The sequence below is a fragment of the Ranitomeya imitator genome, chromosome 3 (assembly GCF_032444005.1).
Source record: "Ranitomeya imitator isolate aRanImi1 chromosome 3, aRanImi1.pri, whole genome shotgun sequence".
In the NCBI taxonomy this organism is placed as follows: domain Eukaryota; kingdom Metazoa; phylum Chordata; class Amphibia; order Anura; family Dendrobatidae; genus Ranitomeya; species Ranitomeya imitator.
This window is the reverse complement of record NC_091284.1, coordinates 408014155-408030521: the sequence shown is the minus strand read 5'-3', so window position 1 is coordinate 408030521 and position 16367 is coordinate 408014155. Positions and strand designations below refer to the sequence as shown.

The window sequence follows — 16367 nt, the reverse complement described above, 5'->3', positions numbered from 1 at the left end:
TCCCAAAGAATGTCGGTTATCTGGGTTGTCTGTGACTGATTTTCTAAGATGGTTCATTTGGTGCCTTTGCCTAAATTGCCTTCTTCTTCTGATTTGGTTCCATTGTTTTTTCAGCATGTGGTGCGTTTGCATGGTATTCCGGAGAATATTGTGTCCGACAGAGGTTCCCAGTTTGTTTCTAGGTTTTGGCGGGCCTTATGTGCCAAGCTGGGCATTGATTTGTCTTTTTCCTCTGCATTTCATCCTCAGACAAATGGCCAGACTGAGCAAACTAATCAGACCTTGGAGACCTATTTGAGATGCTTTGTGTCTGCTGATCAGGATGATTGGGTGGCTTTTTTGCCATTGGCCGAGTTTGCCCTTAATAATCGGGCTAGTTCGGCTACTTTGGTTTCGCCTTTTTTTTTGTAATTTTGGTTTTCATCCTCGTTTTTCTTCTGGGCAGGTTGAGCCTTCTGACCTTCGTGGTGTGGATTCTGTGGTCGACAGGTTGCAGCAGATTTGGGCTTATGTGGTGGACAATTTGGTGCTGTCTCAGGAGGAGGCTCAGCGTTTTGCTAACCGTCGTCGGTGTGTTGGTTCCCGGCTTCGGGTTGGTGATCTGGTTTGGTTATCTTCCCGTCATGTTCCTATGAATGTTTCTTCCCCTAAGTTTAAGCCTCGATTTATTGGTCCTTATAGGATTTCTGAGATTATTAATCCGGTGTCCTTTCGCCTGGTGCTTCCGGCCTCTTTTGCCATTCATAATGTCTTCCATAGATCTTTGTTGCGGAAATATGTGGAGCCCGTTGTTCCCTCTGTTGATCCTTCGGACCCTGTATTGGTCGATGGGGAGTTGGAATATGTTGTTGAGAAGATTTTGGATTCCCGTTTTTCGAGGCGGAAGCTTCAGTACCTTGTCAAGTGGAAGGGTTATGGCCAGGAGGATAATTCTTGGGTTTCTGCCTCTGATGTCCATGCCGTTGATTTGGTTCGTGCCTTTCATCGGGCTCATCCTGATCGGCCTGGGGGCTCTGGTGAGGGTTCGGTGACCCCTCCGCAAGGGGGGGTACTGTTGTGAATTCAGCTTTTGGGCTCCCTCCGGTGGTTGTAGAGGGTAATGCAGTTGTGCCTGGACTGCAGGAGTGGACAGGTGTATCTACTAATTGCAAAACTGACTGGGGTATATAGCTTTGCTGGATCCTTTAGTCAGTGCCAGTTGTCCATTGTTCTTGAAGGATTCACTTCCCTGCTGGTCTCTCCAGTTTGCTGTGTTTTTCTACAAAGATAAGTCCTGGCTTTGTTTTTGCTGTCCACCTGCTGTGGACCTTACAGTTCTGTGCATTTTCATGTTTTTGTCTTGTCCAGCTTGGTCTGTGAAGGATTTTTTGCAGCCTAGCTATTTCTCTGGAGATGCAGATATACCCCCATGTCTTTAGTCAGATGTAGGTGATCTGTATTTTCTGCGGTGGATATTTTCTAGTGTTTTTATACTGACCGCATAATACTCTGTTCTATTCTTTCTTTTTAGCTAGTATGGCCTCCTATGCTAAAATCTGATTTCATATCTGTGTATGTTATTTCCCTCTCCTCTCACAGTTAATATTTGTGGGGGGCTATCTATCCTTTGGGGATTTTCTCTGAGGCAAGATAGGTTTCCTGTTTCTGTCTTTAGGGGTAGTTAGATCTTAGGCTGTGCCGAGGGTCTAGGGAGTGTTAAGTACCCCCCACGGCTACTTCTAGTTGCGCTGCTAGGTTCAGGGTTTGCGGTCAGTACAGGGACCACCTTCTCCAGAGTCCGTCTCATGCTGCTCCTAGGCCACCAAATCATAACACCCTCTAGACCACTAGTACTCGGCGCCGCAACTGCGGTGCCAGGGAAAAACCTAAATAATGATTTACCACAGTGAGTGCGTACAGCGCCGCTCTGGCGGACGCCACTAACCACCCTAGCTAAGGCCAGGAAAGCCCACTAGTTGCGCAAGGCACCGCACTGGCGGTTGCTGCTAATTGACGCTGTGTACTCGTGCCTAGTGCACTTCTCATGATGTTGCCTCATTCGCGCCACCAGGCCTTGCATCTCTTTGTTGCATCGTTTCCATTTTGCACGTATGCCTGCCTTACCGATAGGCGAAGGAGCTTCATTAAAATATTCCCAAACTGGGTCTCTTTTACGGCCTGCTGCCATTATAAGGAAAGAATGTAATAAACCTCAGATCGTACACACAAACAGATCCAGACTTGTCTGTCTGTGGCTATGCTTCAGTATTGTGCTCAAAGTTTCACTTTCATTTTCTTGTCTGCTTGCCCTTCCTCCTCCTCACACTTAGATTCACATTCTTCTTGTGTTGTGCAGATCTATTCCACTCCAAACAATCAGAAACATATTGTCTAACTTCTTGGACTTGGCACTGAAGGGGTTGATTCTGTATTCATAGGTTTGTAGAACAATAGGATTAAGGTCTTTTTCTCAACTCTGTTCATGTTGTAACATTTTTGCAGTGAAGAAGAGGCTGGGACCTCTGCGGAGTCAAATTCAGTTTTGAGAACTGCGTAAGTAATGCAAGCGTCTGTGATAATATAGGAGAGAAACTGCCCATTAATCCTACAGAAACCTCTGGAAGAGCATGGCATTGTGAATGTTACACATATACAGCCTTTATTCTACTGAGTTAAACAACTCAGCTTTAGCTCATGATGGCAGAACCTTTGGATGGTAAAATATTTTCCTCAAAAAACAGTTTATTGAAAAAAATCCGATTTAAATAAAAAAAAATCCGATTTAAATCAAAAAAATCCGATTTAAATAAAAAAAACATTGATTTTTATCCACCCTGCTGGCCACAAAGGCCAAGCGTGGAATGGCAGCTGTAACCAAACGCACAGTATCTGCTTGAGCCAGACACTGGGACCGACGTCTCTACTGAGCAGACTCCACTGCGGCTGAAGGAGAATGGGAGACCGCAGCGGACATGGTTCGAGATTCCCCCTGTTGCAGCTGTGGGAACTCGACACCTAACATTACCACCCCTACTAGGGCCCCCCTTCTTGGGCCTTGCTACGCTCGAAGGCAGCAATGAGCTGCGGAGCCTGAATGTGCTTAACAGGCTCCCAGGACCTGTCCTCTGGGCCAGAGGCGTAGCTAGGGTTTTGGTTCAGGGGGGGCTAAACTTCTGAGTGGGCCCCTAACCAGGTAACCTTGATTACAACTCGGTGACGTGCCCTATTATTAGATGTAGGAGAACGTCAGCAGATGGCCGCGCTGTTACTGAAGATATAACGACCAACATAGATATTACCGCCATATGGTCAGTGGTAGATACCAGCCCTACAGAACATATAAGAGATCAATGCACAGTTACAGATAATGACTTACCGCTGATGTTCTCTTATGGAATCGTTCATTTTTCTCGTCTTTTCCATCTGACCCAGACCGACATGACAACTTCTTCCAGCTACAACTCGTCTGCAGAGAATACAACAAAGACACATTTCACATCTCATGTTCCAGCCCCATCACCATCTATTCCCAACCTGCACAAACTCCTCATCCTGCTGATACCCCAATACTGAGACGCTGCTGCCGTATGTGTCCCTTTTACTGCCCCTGATACCCCAATACTGAGCCGCTGCTGCCGTATGTGTCCCTTTTACTGCCCCTGATACCCCAATACTGAGCCGCTGCTGCTGCTGCCGTATGTGACCCTATTACTGTACCTGATACCCCAATACTGAGCCGCTGCTGCCGTATGTGTCCCTTTTACTGCCCCTGATACCCCAATACTGAGCCGCTGCTGCTGCTGCCGTATGTGACCCTATTACTGTACCTGATACCCCAATACTGAGCCGCTGCTGCCGTATGTGTCCCTATTACTGCCCCTGATACCCCAATATTGAGCCGCTGCTGCCGTATGTGTCCCTATTACTGCCCCTGATACCCCAAACTAAGCCGCTGCTGCCGTATGTGTCCCTATTACTGCCCGATACCCCAATACTGAGCTGCTGCTGCCATATGTGTCCCTATTACTCCACCTGATACCCCAATACTGAGCCGCTGCTGCCATGTGTCCCTATTACTGCACCTGATACCCCAATACTGAGCCGCTGCTGCCGTATGTGTCCCTATTACTCCACCTGATACCCCAATACTGAGCCACTGCTGCCGTATGTGTCCCTATTACTGCATCTGATGTGTGGTTCTCTGTGCCCTCTAAATTCTAAAGCAACTCTCTATAATATAGTAATACTGGATGCAAGTGCCCTAGAAAACAGTGCCCATATTTTGCCCACTAGAAAGTAATATTGCCCTGTGATAGCCACAGTAACCTGAGTTCCCCTATAACAATAAGTGCACACTTTACATTTAATAATGTCCCGAGTCTGCCCCCTGTACAGCTCCTCTATACACAATATGATGCTCTCTTATACACAGTACTAGATGGTGGCCTGATTCTAAAGCATCGGGTATTCTAGACAGGGCTGTGGAGTCAGTAAGCCACAGTTGCGACTCCGACTCCTGGATTTTATCAGGTTCCGACTCTGACTCCTTCATAAATGGCCAATTCGTAACAACAAATTTACTGTTGTCAAATATTAACATCGTGCTTATTCAGTTTCTCACCATCATATAAGTAATCAGACCACTTAGAGCAAAAACTATATTAATTAGAATATGGCAAATAACTTTTCTAAACTCTTGTAAGTAAATATGCAATAAACACTATTATGCAGTTAATAAGAAGAAATCTATAAATTTGTCCTCAGAAAAAGTATTGCCTCTGTCAGATCCTCCTTCATGGATGCCCTCAAATCTGATGTAATTATTTTGAGAGCAGAGAACAACTTCTCTACACTAACTTGGGTTGGTGGCAAAGCAGTAACCACTCGGGCAACATCTCTGACAATGTCAGGATACAGAGGAATCGCTTGTTTCACTATTATTTTTGATGAACGGTCAAATTTCTCAATTTCTTTTAGTGCACATGAAAAATTCTGCTGGAATGTACTGGCTGTGTTCTTTGATGGGGATGACTCTTCTATGCGGGAACGCTTTGCGCGGTCCTTGTGATCCAAATATTTTTCAAAATTAAATTCTTCATCAGTTGATGAGGGTGAAGATCTGGCAGGACGGCCAAATTCTTCTTGTTCTTCCTGACTGTTCTGCAACCCTTTCATCCTTACTGCTATTTCATCAAACATAGCTTCTTTTCTTTTAGTTAGCTGTTGATCATCTTGAAGAATCCGATGCATTGGGTCTACATAAACAGGTGCCAAAAGAATGTTATTTTGTTATAGTAGCTCCTCTCTCCGTTTCATTGATGTAGCAATGCCACTTGCAATTAACCCTCCTCTTTGGGACAGGCGAAACATCAGGTTCTTCCACTCCTTTAAGAAAATACCTGGAGTTAAGTCCTCTGCTTGTAATTTTTTAGTCACTGTAAATGGGTGCTCTAGCAATTTTTCCAGCTCATTCACCTGATTCCACTGACTTTCATTTAGCGTCAGTTGAGGGTTAGCCATCTCTACAAGAAAGGTTTTCAGTTCAATCGAGCGCTGAATCATTAAGTAAGTACTGCCCCATCGTGTGGCTTGATCATTAATTGCCCCTTTTCCAGCACGTCTCTTCAAAATTGAGTCAACTTTAGGGGTTCTGGCAACAGTAGCCAATTTTCTCACCTTGCCATTCAGTGCAGCAGCATGTCCTTCTTGCAGACTGTCTCTTTTAGCCAGCTGTAGCGTATGCACAACACAGCGCATGTGATGAATGAAAGAACGTATTGACACAGTTTCAACAAGATCATCTAAACCAGGGGTCCCCAACTCCAGTCCTCAAGGCCCACCAACATGTCATGTTTTCAGGATTTCCTTAGTCTTGCCCAGGTAATAATTGCATCACCTGTGCAATGCAAAGGAAATCCTAAAAACATGACCTGTTGGTGGGCCTTGAGGACTGGAGTTGGGGACCTCTGATCTAAACTATCATGTTGCTGTTCATCTGAAGCAACTTCAGTTTGCTCCTCAGTTACAATACTGTGTTCCTCTATTTCAAACAATTCTGTGTCTGTGGACCCAGAATGTTCTTCTAGCTGCTGGTCACCATCATTACTCTCATTCATTAGCTTAATAGTACTTATCATATTTGAAGCATTGTCAGTTACGACAGAAAGAACTTGCTCTTATTTAAGTTCATAGTCTTGCAGAACCTTTTCCACCAAGACCTGGAGAAACTCACTGGTGTGATGAGCTTTGGTGTCTTTTACTGCCAATGTCTTGGTAACTATTTCATTTTTGTCACAAACAAATCGGACATTGATGGCAAAATAGTTCACTCTGTGACGTGTGCAGGCATCCATTTTAAGAAACAGAAAGCGTCCCTTGAGAGTTTTTTAAGTTCTTCCTTTTGTTTAAAAGCTTCTTCGATTACTAATTTTCTAATACTCTCTCTCCAGAGAAACACCAAGCTTGCGGGCCATTTCCCCATTCAGACACATAAAAGCTGGTCGTGAAAATAATGAAATAGGCACACTATCCTTTACAACAAGCTCTATGATCTGTTTTTTAAATTATCTACTGTCATTGTCACAGTAACTTTGTCACTGACAAAATATCTTGCAACTGATGGCTGCAAAGTTCTCTGCTCCTTTGTTTGGCTGGAAGAGCTGGGCACTGGTTCATTGGTTTGGATGCAGTCTTTCTCATCCACTGCTTTCAGTACTTCTGGATGAAAGCGCTGTAAATGTCTCTTTAGATTAGAAGCTCAGGTAGGAGCATTTTTATCTTTGCCTGAATATGCACTGATCTTGGCTTCACAGCATTTGTTTTCGTCTGGATCATTTGTCATACACTGACAGACATAATGTTTTCTATCTTGAGTGATGGTGAAATGTTCAAATACAGCTGATTTAATGTGACGCTTCTTTGACATTCTCAGGTTTTTAATTCTGCATTCACAATCCAAATGACTATTGTTTTTCCTAAAAACAATTGTACAAAATTATTGCCAGGTCGTACAACTGATATAGTGGTCAGTAATACTTTTATTCCTCATGTACTCACAGTTAACTGATGCAAAGTTTGTTGAAAGGATAATACTTCTTACAGTCTTCCTCTTCTGAGTAGCAGCTGTGAGATGCTTGGAAGATGCACACCAAACATCTAGTCTAGAGGAGGAGCTTTACTACTAAGAATTTGCAACACATTTTCACTTTCAGTTTCATACATTGTAAGTAGGGGGTTGGGGCAGCATGAGGTTAACCAAGTATAAGATTAGATAAGGGCAGTGGAGAACAGTGACACACAAGAAGTAAGAAATGTCTCTATCTCCAGCAGAACTGCTTATCACTGTTGTTCATAGTTTGATAGAACATATATATTTGAGTAACATTTATAAAATTCATATGAAAGTTCAATTATGAATTATTAATACATTTTTTTTAAAGCTGGAGTCGGAGTCGGTACATTTCTACCGACTCTGACTCCAACCAAAACTAACTCCGACTCCACAGCCCTGGTTCTAGAATATGTATGTAGTTTATTTATGAAGTTTTCAGAATAATGCTATTTATACACAGGATTTGGCCAGCCGCGACCAATTAGCGAAGCGTGGTTCAAATTCTGCGCCAATTCGCGGCTGGACTGCGCCTGTCGCTGATTGTTCGCGGCCGGGCGCCACATAGTATATAGCACAGACACATAGTATATTGACCAGCCAGGTAGTATATTGCCCAGCCAGGTAGTATATTGCTCAGCCTCGTAGTATATAGCACAGACACGTAGTATATTGCTCAGCCACATAGTATATAGCACAGACACGTAGTATATAGCACAGACACGTACTATATTGCACAGACACGTACTATATTGCACAGCCACGTAATATATTGCACAACCACGTAGTACATTGCACAGCCACGTAGTATATAGCACAGCCACTTAGTATATAGCACAGCCACGTAGTATATAGCACAGAGACGTATATAACACAGCCCATGCAGTATATAACACAGGCCATGTAGTATAGAGCACATCGATGTAGTATATTGCCCAGCCACGTAGTATATAGCAAAGCCCACATAGTATACAGCACAGAGATGTAGTATATATGACAGCCCACGCAGTGTATAACACAGCCCACGTAGTACATAGCAATGTGGGCACCATATCCCTAAAAATAAAAAGAATTAAAATAAAAAATAGTTATATACTCGCCTTCCGTCGGCCCCCCGGATCCAGCCCAAGCGTTTACCGATGCTCCTCGCGACGCTCCGGTCCCAAGAGTGCATTGCGGTCTCGCGAGATGATGACATAGCGGTCTCGCGAGACCGCTACGTCACCATCTCGCGAGACCGCAATGCATGGACCGGTCACCGGAGCATCGCGAGGAGCGGGAAAGGCGCCGGAAGGTGAGTATATAATGATTTTTTTTTTTTTAACATTAGATCTTTTTACTATTGATGCTGCATATGCAGCATCAATAGTAAAAAGTTGGTCACACAGGGTTAATAGCAACGTTAACGGACTGCGTTACACCGCGGCATAACGCAGTCCGTTAACGCTGCCATTAACCCTGTGTGAGCGCTGACTGGAGGGGAGTAGGGAGCAGCCATTTTGCCGCCGGACTGTGCCCGTCGCTGATTGGTCGTGGCCGTTTTGCCGCGACCTATCAGCGACTTGGGATTTCCATGACAGAACGAAAGACAGACAGACAGAAGGACAGACAGAAAGGCAGAAGTGACCCTTAGACAATTATTTAGTAGATTATGGTAATCCTAATTGACCTAAAATGGGAAAGGTTTATTCTGATTTCATGTCAGGTATTGAGCAAAACATGCATATGTGTCTTTTTATATAGTGTATGTAAATCTCTCGTTTCAACTGGCATGTTCTGCAGATCACAGGGTATATATATATACAGTGGGGCAAAAAAGTATTTAGTCAGTCAGCAATAGTGCATGTTCCACCACTTAAAAAGATGAGAGGCGTCTGTAATTTACATCATAGGTAGACCTCAACTATGGGAAACAAACTGAGAAAAAAAAATCCAGAAAATCACATTGTCTGTTTTTTTAACAATTTATTTGCATGTTATGGTGGAAAATAAGTATTTGGTCAGAAACAAACAATCAAGATTTCTGGCTCTCACAGACATGTAACTTCTTCTTTAAGAGTCTCCTCTTTCCTCCACTCATTACCTGTAGTAATGGCACCTGTTTAAACTTGTTATCAGTATAAAAAGACACCTGTGCACACCCTCAAACAGTCTGACTCCAAACTCCACTATGGTGAAGACCAAAGAGCTGTCAAAGGACACCAGAAACAAAATTATAGCCCTGCACCAGGCTGGGAAGACTGAATCTGCAATAGCCAACCAGCTTGGAGTGAAGAAATCAACAGTGGGAGCAATAATTAGAAAATGGAAGACATACAAGACCACTGATAATCTCCCTCGATCTGGGGCTCCACGCAAAATCCCACCCTGTGGGGTCAGAATGACCACAAGAACGGTGAGCAAAAATCCCAGAACCACGCGGGGGGACCTAGTGAGTGAACTGCAGAGAGCTGGGACCAATGTAACAAGGCCTACCATAAGTAACACACTACGCCACCATGGACTCAGATCCTGCAGTGCCAGATGTGTCCCACTGCTTAAGCCAGTACATGTCCGGGCCCGTCTGAAGTTTGCTAGAGAGCATTTGGATGATCCAGAGGAGCTTTGGGAGAATGTCCTATGGTCTGATGAAACCAAACTGGAACTGTTTGGTAGAAACACAACTTGTCGTGTTTGGAGAAAAAAGAAAACTGAGTTGCATCCATCAAACACCATACCTACTGTAAAGCATGCTGGTGGAAACATTATGCTTTGGGGCTGTTTCTCTGCAAAGGGGCCAGGACGACTGATCCGGGTACATGAAAGAATGAATGGGGCCATGTATCGTGAGATTTTGAGTGCAAACCTCCTTCCATCAGCAAGGGCATTGAAGATGAAACGTGGCTGGGTCTTTCAACATGACAATGATCCAAAGCACACCGCCAGGGCAACGAAGAAGTGGCTTCGTAAGAAGCATTTCAAGGTCCTGGAGTGGCCTAGCCAGTCTCCAGATCTCAACCCTATAGAAAACCTTTGGAGGGAGTTGAAAGTCCGTGTTGCCAAGCGAAAAGCCAAAAACATCACTGCTCTAGAGGAGATCTGCATGGAGGAATGGGCCAACATACCAACAACAGTGTGTGGCAACCTTGTGAAGACTTACAGAAAACGTTTGACCTCTGTCATTGCCAACAAAGAATATATTACAAAGTATTGAGATGAAATTTTGTATCTGACCAAATACTTATTTTCCACCATAATATGCAAATAAATTGTTAAAAAAACAGACAATGTGATTTTCTGGATTTTTTTTTCTCAGTTTGTCTCCCATAGTTGAGGTCTACCTATGATGTAAATTACAGACGCCTCTCATCTTTTTAAGTGGTGGAACTTGCACTATTGCTGACTGACTAAATACTTTTTTGCCCCACTGTATGTATATATATATATATATATATATATATATATTTTTATATATATATATATATATATATATATATATATATATATATGTGTGTGTATGTATATGTATATATATATATATATATATATATATATATATATATATATAGTTCCTGTTTTTTTTCTCTTTGTGTAGGTAGAATAATTGCCTTAACTATTAAAAAAATAAAAAAGGCTAAGGGCAAGTCTGGCTCCTATGACAAGGAAAAAATCTTGTCAACTCCTTCAGTACTCAATTTTGATCTCTCAGTACTGGTATTACTGGTATTCCACAGCTCTACACTGGTTATATCACTTCCAGCTGAAGTTCAAAAAAGTTGTGGCGTATCTTATCGCTTTCTCCATTTAGCCTACAGCTTCGCTACTCAGTAGCACTGACGGACGTGTGTATAATGGCGAGCTTTTCAGCCGAGGATGAGGTCTCCCTCCAGTCCATGGTTAGACAATTGCTACAGAGTGTGAAGGAAAAGCTGGCTGTGGCACCATCTGCAGACTGTGCGGAGGAGATCCTGCTGCATCTAGAGGAGACTGATGAACATTTCCACAAGTAAATGTTCCAGCTTTGTGTAAAGTCTAGGTAATCTTATGCTCTATGTTTTGTTACATCTAATCAATGTATTTATTTTCTGACCATTTTCACAGCTATGAGCTGGTGAAGTACTTGAGACATTACATCAAGAGCTCCTTGGGATCAGTGATTGATGACGAAACGGAGAGATGCACTTTTGCTCAGACACAAGGAGAAGGATCTGGTTATGATACACTCGTACAACGTGTTACCAAACAGACTCGAGAGTCCAAAGAGTGAGTTTGTACATTGATGTGATCTGCAAGTGTACTAGCCCCTGTAGTTCTCTAAAACAGGGAGGATAAGTGTGCTGTGCTCGACTGTTTCTGTAAGTGACTGCTCCTAGGCTCATCGCTTTTTTATTCATTCTCCTATGGTTTGGCAGCTATCACCTAACCAAAATAAAATTAAATGTTAAAGAGGGCCTATAACATCCTTGACTTCATGATGTTAAGAAACCAAAATATAACATTTTTCTCTGTGTGTGCGTAAATACATATATATCATATATGTATAGTATGTATTGAGATATTTTGAAAAATTTGTTTCCATTTTTTCTTATCAGTTGCATTTTAATAAAATGTCTCTCGTTCATGTGATTTCCATAGTTCCACTATTTTTCCTATGTGGTGTTGCGATTACCATCTTGAGTTTAATGAGGAAAACTAAGAAATTGCTGTTAAATGTAGTGATTAGCTCTGGCCCTATAAGAAAGAGAAGTTGAAGTCCAGGCTTTCTGCTGTCTCACTAGGTAACAGATATGGGAAACTTCCTGCTTCTCATTGGGACTGTGGATAGAGATTTGGTGTGTGCCGCATTTAAACACAGGAAAGATGCTGTTTGCTTTATACACAGGGGGAGATGCTGTTATCGCCATACTATATGTAGTTACGCAAGAGGGGATATAAGATGGATCACTGTGGAGAAGCAAAAGCTTCTCAGGGCATATACAGACTACTGTGGATCTTGCAAACCCTACAAGAAACAAAATTAACATAAACCCTGTAATTAAACAAGTAAAAAGCAAAGGCGCATTTAGATAACACAGAGTTCTTAGTAATATTGTTTTTGAGTTTTACCAGTTTGAATAAATATATTGGGGTAATAGTTTGTAAGAAATCATATAATACCCCCCAAATTTTTTATTAAATCTTATTAAAATGCCATCAACCTGTGGCTACACCAAACAAAAATGAACATAAACACACCGTGAAAAAACTAGTATGTGGGGGATGGACATTCACTGCATGATGTCTATGCTGAAGACTGCCTGTCTGCGGGGGTTGGCGCCCTAGGGGAAATGTATTGGCGCCCCCGCTCAGCGACGGCTGGCCCTGGGGTCCCTAGATTGACCCTAGCAATCCAAATGGGTCCCTCTACCCACACAATCATGTACTAAAGGTACCCCTATTGACTATACATAGAACACACCTATGAATAGGGAGTCCTGTGCCCCACACCGTGCAATAAAAACAAATGGAGAACATGTGATTAGCCTTTTGACGGAGATACAATGCACTTTGCACACTTAATATAGATAATTTGTGAGAAATGTTACTAGATCCCTTTTCATGAATCACTGCATTTACCATCCACCTATACTGTGAGACATATTAATATACATTGATGTCAATGTTGTCCGCCATAAGATCACGGCTGATCTAGTACTCTGATAAATTCTCTGCGAACTGGATCACATATATACATATATCCCAAACAGGCATAATGCTAATAGCAAGAATCAATGCCAGCCAATACCTATGTACGCAATCAGCCTATAGCCGATAAACCTCTGCCGCATTCCATAGGGAATATATCACAAAGGTGGGAACATTCAAGTAAAATTGGTACTCATTGTCAGGTGAGGTGCCGTCCGCCTAATGTCTATATAGCCTCAATGCATTTCACCTCTCTGGCTCATCAGGAGGCCCGATTTCATGTCATGTGTCTCGATGGTTTGTGATCAATATGAATGAAGGGGGCCGCCGGAACCATCAACAAATGTACTTCCTGTTTTCAGGCCGGAAGTCCAAACTACAACCTTTCTCATAGGGCCGGTAAAGTGGTCTACTGCACAGCGCATATCTCCTACCAGCGTTCCACAGCATGCGTTCTGCGCAGAATCGCTGTGGCAACTGGATGTCCCTGATACAGGCACTATATAGCTCCACCTACGAGAATACTGCGCACGCCTCGGGTGGAACGCCTATCTCTTCCCTGCGTTCCACATCCTCGCCCTGCGCAGAATCACTGTGGCGGTTAGACGTCTCTATTACGGGTCCTATATTGCTCCGCACTCGTGGATACTGCGCACGCGTCAGGTGGAGAACATCTGCCAATCCAACATGCGTTCCACGCTGGTATGTGAAAGTCCTCTGCAACCCTGCTCATAAAAGGCAGATGATTCAACATATCCAAGTACTATATAGATTTCCCGTCTGGACTTTCTAAAGCGAAGGCAAATCATTAAATGACAGCCTGCCTCTCATCGGGCATCTACCCTTCACCACTGCCCCATGCTGTGTGTGCATCAGATGGAGCACAGATTTACGCCGATATGTGTGCCACCCTCATAAGGATGAGTCACTTTGCAAATCGCTATCACTCCAGAGGCTGTTCAAACTGCCAGTCACCTATGTAAGCATCTTTAATAGCCCACTTTCCACTGCTGGAAAATGTGGCCATATCTTATGTACACGCACATGAGCGTCACTACGGACAAATACCATGGCAGGGTTTAATAGCTTTTTATGGCGATAGCTATGAAAAAGTCGGGCATAATGGAGACTTATCGGCCAGACAAGCCGCATGTTTGTCAAATAGTACTCACTCAAACGCGGATCCCAATAACTGAGGATTTTTGTTTAGCTATTACACATACAGATCTGTGTATACCCCCCATAGGGGAGGAAATATCTGCAGAAAAGAGCATGATACGCATACTAATATGAAACGATAGAATTTGTCCAACAATCCTTAATAAAGATGAGGGTCCGAACAGGGTCTTAACACTAGAGAAAGCATGTAAACGACTGTTGTTCATTTAGTCCCTTTGGGGTCATTGTGTCCATCCTAAATGTCCACTCACACTCTCTTTGTAAAATGGTCCTATCCAAATCCCCCCCCCTCGAGTTGGGTTTCACCACTTGGGTGTTGGGATCTCATGTGCCTGGCCAAGGTGGTGTCTCTGTTGTTCCTTATGTCCCCTAGGTGTTCACCAACCCTCCTGCGAAACTCCCGTTTTGTCTTCCCAATTTAATCTTTGGGGCAAGGGCATGTAGCCATATACACACTCGACTCCTGTCGATTTACAATTGGAGAAATCTCGTTGAAAGAAAACCCTCTCTGTAGAGGAGCTCGCAAACGACTTATAGGGTTTCATCCACCTACATAATTGGCAACCACCGCACCGGTAGAAGCCACAAGGCCTCCTATCTAACCAAGTGCCCTCTGCTGCTGGTTTCATATAGTTACTGTGTACTAGAGAGTCTTTCAGGGACCTCCCTTTTCTAAAGGTAGGTCCCGCTCTTTCTCTTTCAGTTAGATTATAATCCATATTGGGATCACGACTCTTGATTTTTCTAAGGTCCCTTTCTACTAGTTGTAGAAATATATTGATATTCTTAGTCTCACCCTGTGGTGGCATTTTAACACTCTTATTTTTAAGTTTGGTAAAGGGACCTTTGCCTGTTTCTATTCCCTGTTCATTCTCCCTAAGGAATCCAACTAGAGCTTGGAAGCCCATGTGTAGTACATGATTGTGTGGGTAGAGGGACCCATTTGGATTGCTAGGGTCAATCTAGGGACCCCAGGGCCAGCCGTCACTGAGCGGGGGCGCCAATACGTTTCCCCTAGGGCGCCAACCCCCCGCAGACAGGCAGACTTCAGCATAGACATCATGCAGGGAATGTCCATCCCCCCTGTTATGACCTGGTGGTTAAGAGGCCACACTGATATGACCTGGTGGCTAAAACGCAACATGGAGCGAGCTCTGAGAAGGTGGTATCTCTACTGACCGCAGTCCCTAATCCTAACAACAACACTAGAAATAGCCGTGGGATGTTCCTGACTCTCCCTAGACACCTCTTCACAGCCTAAGAAATAACTACCCCTAAAGAAGGAAATAGAAAGCTATCTTGCCTCAGAGAAAACCCCCAAAAGGAAAGATAGCCCCCCACAAATATTGACTGTGAATGGAGAGGGAAATGACGTACACAGAAATGAAATCAGAATTCAGCAAAGGAGGCCAATACTAAACTAGATAGACAGAGAGAAAAGGATACTGTGCGGTCAGTATAAAAAACTACAAAATCCACGCAGAGTTTACAAAAATGAACTCCACACCGACTCACGGTGTGGAGGGGCAAATCTGCTTTCCCAGAGCTTCCAGCTAACCTGAATAAGACATAGTGACAAGCTGGACAAAAAGAGACATATTTGCAAAGCAATAGAGTCCAAACAAATGGACAAACAAAAACTAGCAAAAACTTATCTTTTGCAGACAAGGACTGGCCATATGAAAATTCCAAGGAGAGAACCAAATCCAACCAAGAACATTGACAGCAGGCATAGACTAAAGCCCAGAGCAGGTTTAAATAACAAACCCAGGCAAGGCGATTAGTGAAGGCAGCTGCTACAGCTACCTAAAGGAGCAGCAGTTCCACTCGAAACCACCAGAGGGAGCCCAAGGGCAGAACTCACAAAAATACCATTAGCAACCACAGGAGGGAGCTCCAGAACGGAATTCACAACACCCCCCAATACTAGTTTTTTCACGGTGTGTTTATGTTCATTTTTGTTTGGTGTAGCCACAGGTTGGTGGCAATTTAATAAGATTTAATTAAAAAATTTGGGGGGTATTATATGATTTCTTAATATTGTTTTTGAGCTAAAATAGCATAAAAGCCATCCCACAGTCGACAAGGCGCCCCTGATCAGGATGGTCCTACACTGTCTAATATTAAAAACCTTACCATGTGTCAGAGTTGACCTCTGTGTGAATAAGGGCAGACAGTGGGATGGCTTTTATGCTATTTTTTGGTCAAAAACAGTGAGTGGTGCACAATTGCCCTGTATGCTCAAATGAGTGGGCAGTCACGTGAACCCATTTATGTGATTTGTGACTGGTCTCATTCTGTTCTCTCAATAGAAGAGAATTGGAGTCTTAACTATCATAATTCGGCAGTCACATAGAATGACTCCTGACTTTTAATTTCAGCATGGAAAACCTCTTTAGTCTTGTGCTATTCCATATGGCAAAGTTAGTTGTAACAG

At 43.3% G+C, this 16367-nt stretch overlaps 1 protein-coding gene across 1 annotated transcript in view; it reads left to right on the top strand.

The window, feature by feature from the left end:
- TBC1D32 (TBC1 domain family member 32) overlaps positions 1-16367 on the top strand; it is a 199274-nt gene that overhangs the window by 37005 nt on the left and 145902 nt on the right. The window contains exons 2-3 of the mRNA XM_069757119.1: positions 10875-11072; positions 11168-11329. Coding sequence (XP_069613220.1) covers positions 10918-11072; positions 11168-11329 — 317 coding nt within the window. The 5' untranslated portion in view covers positions 10875-10917. The remainder of the gene's footprint in view (positions 1-10874; positions 11073-11167; positions 11330-16367) is intronic.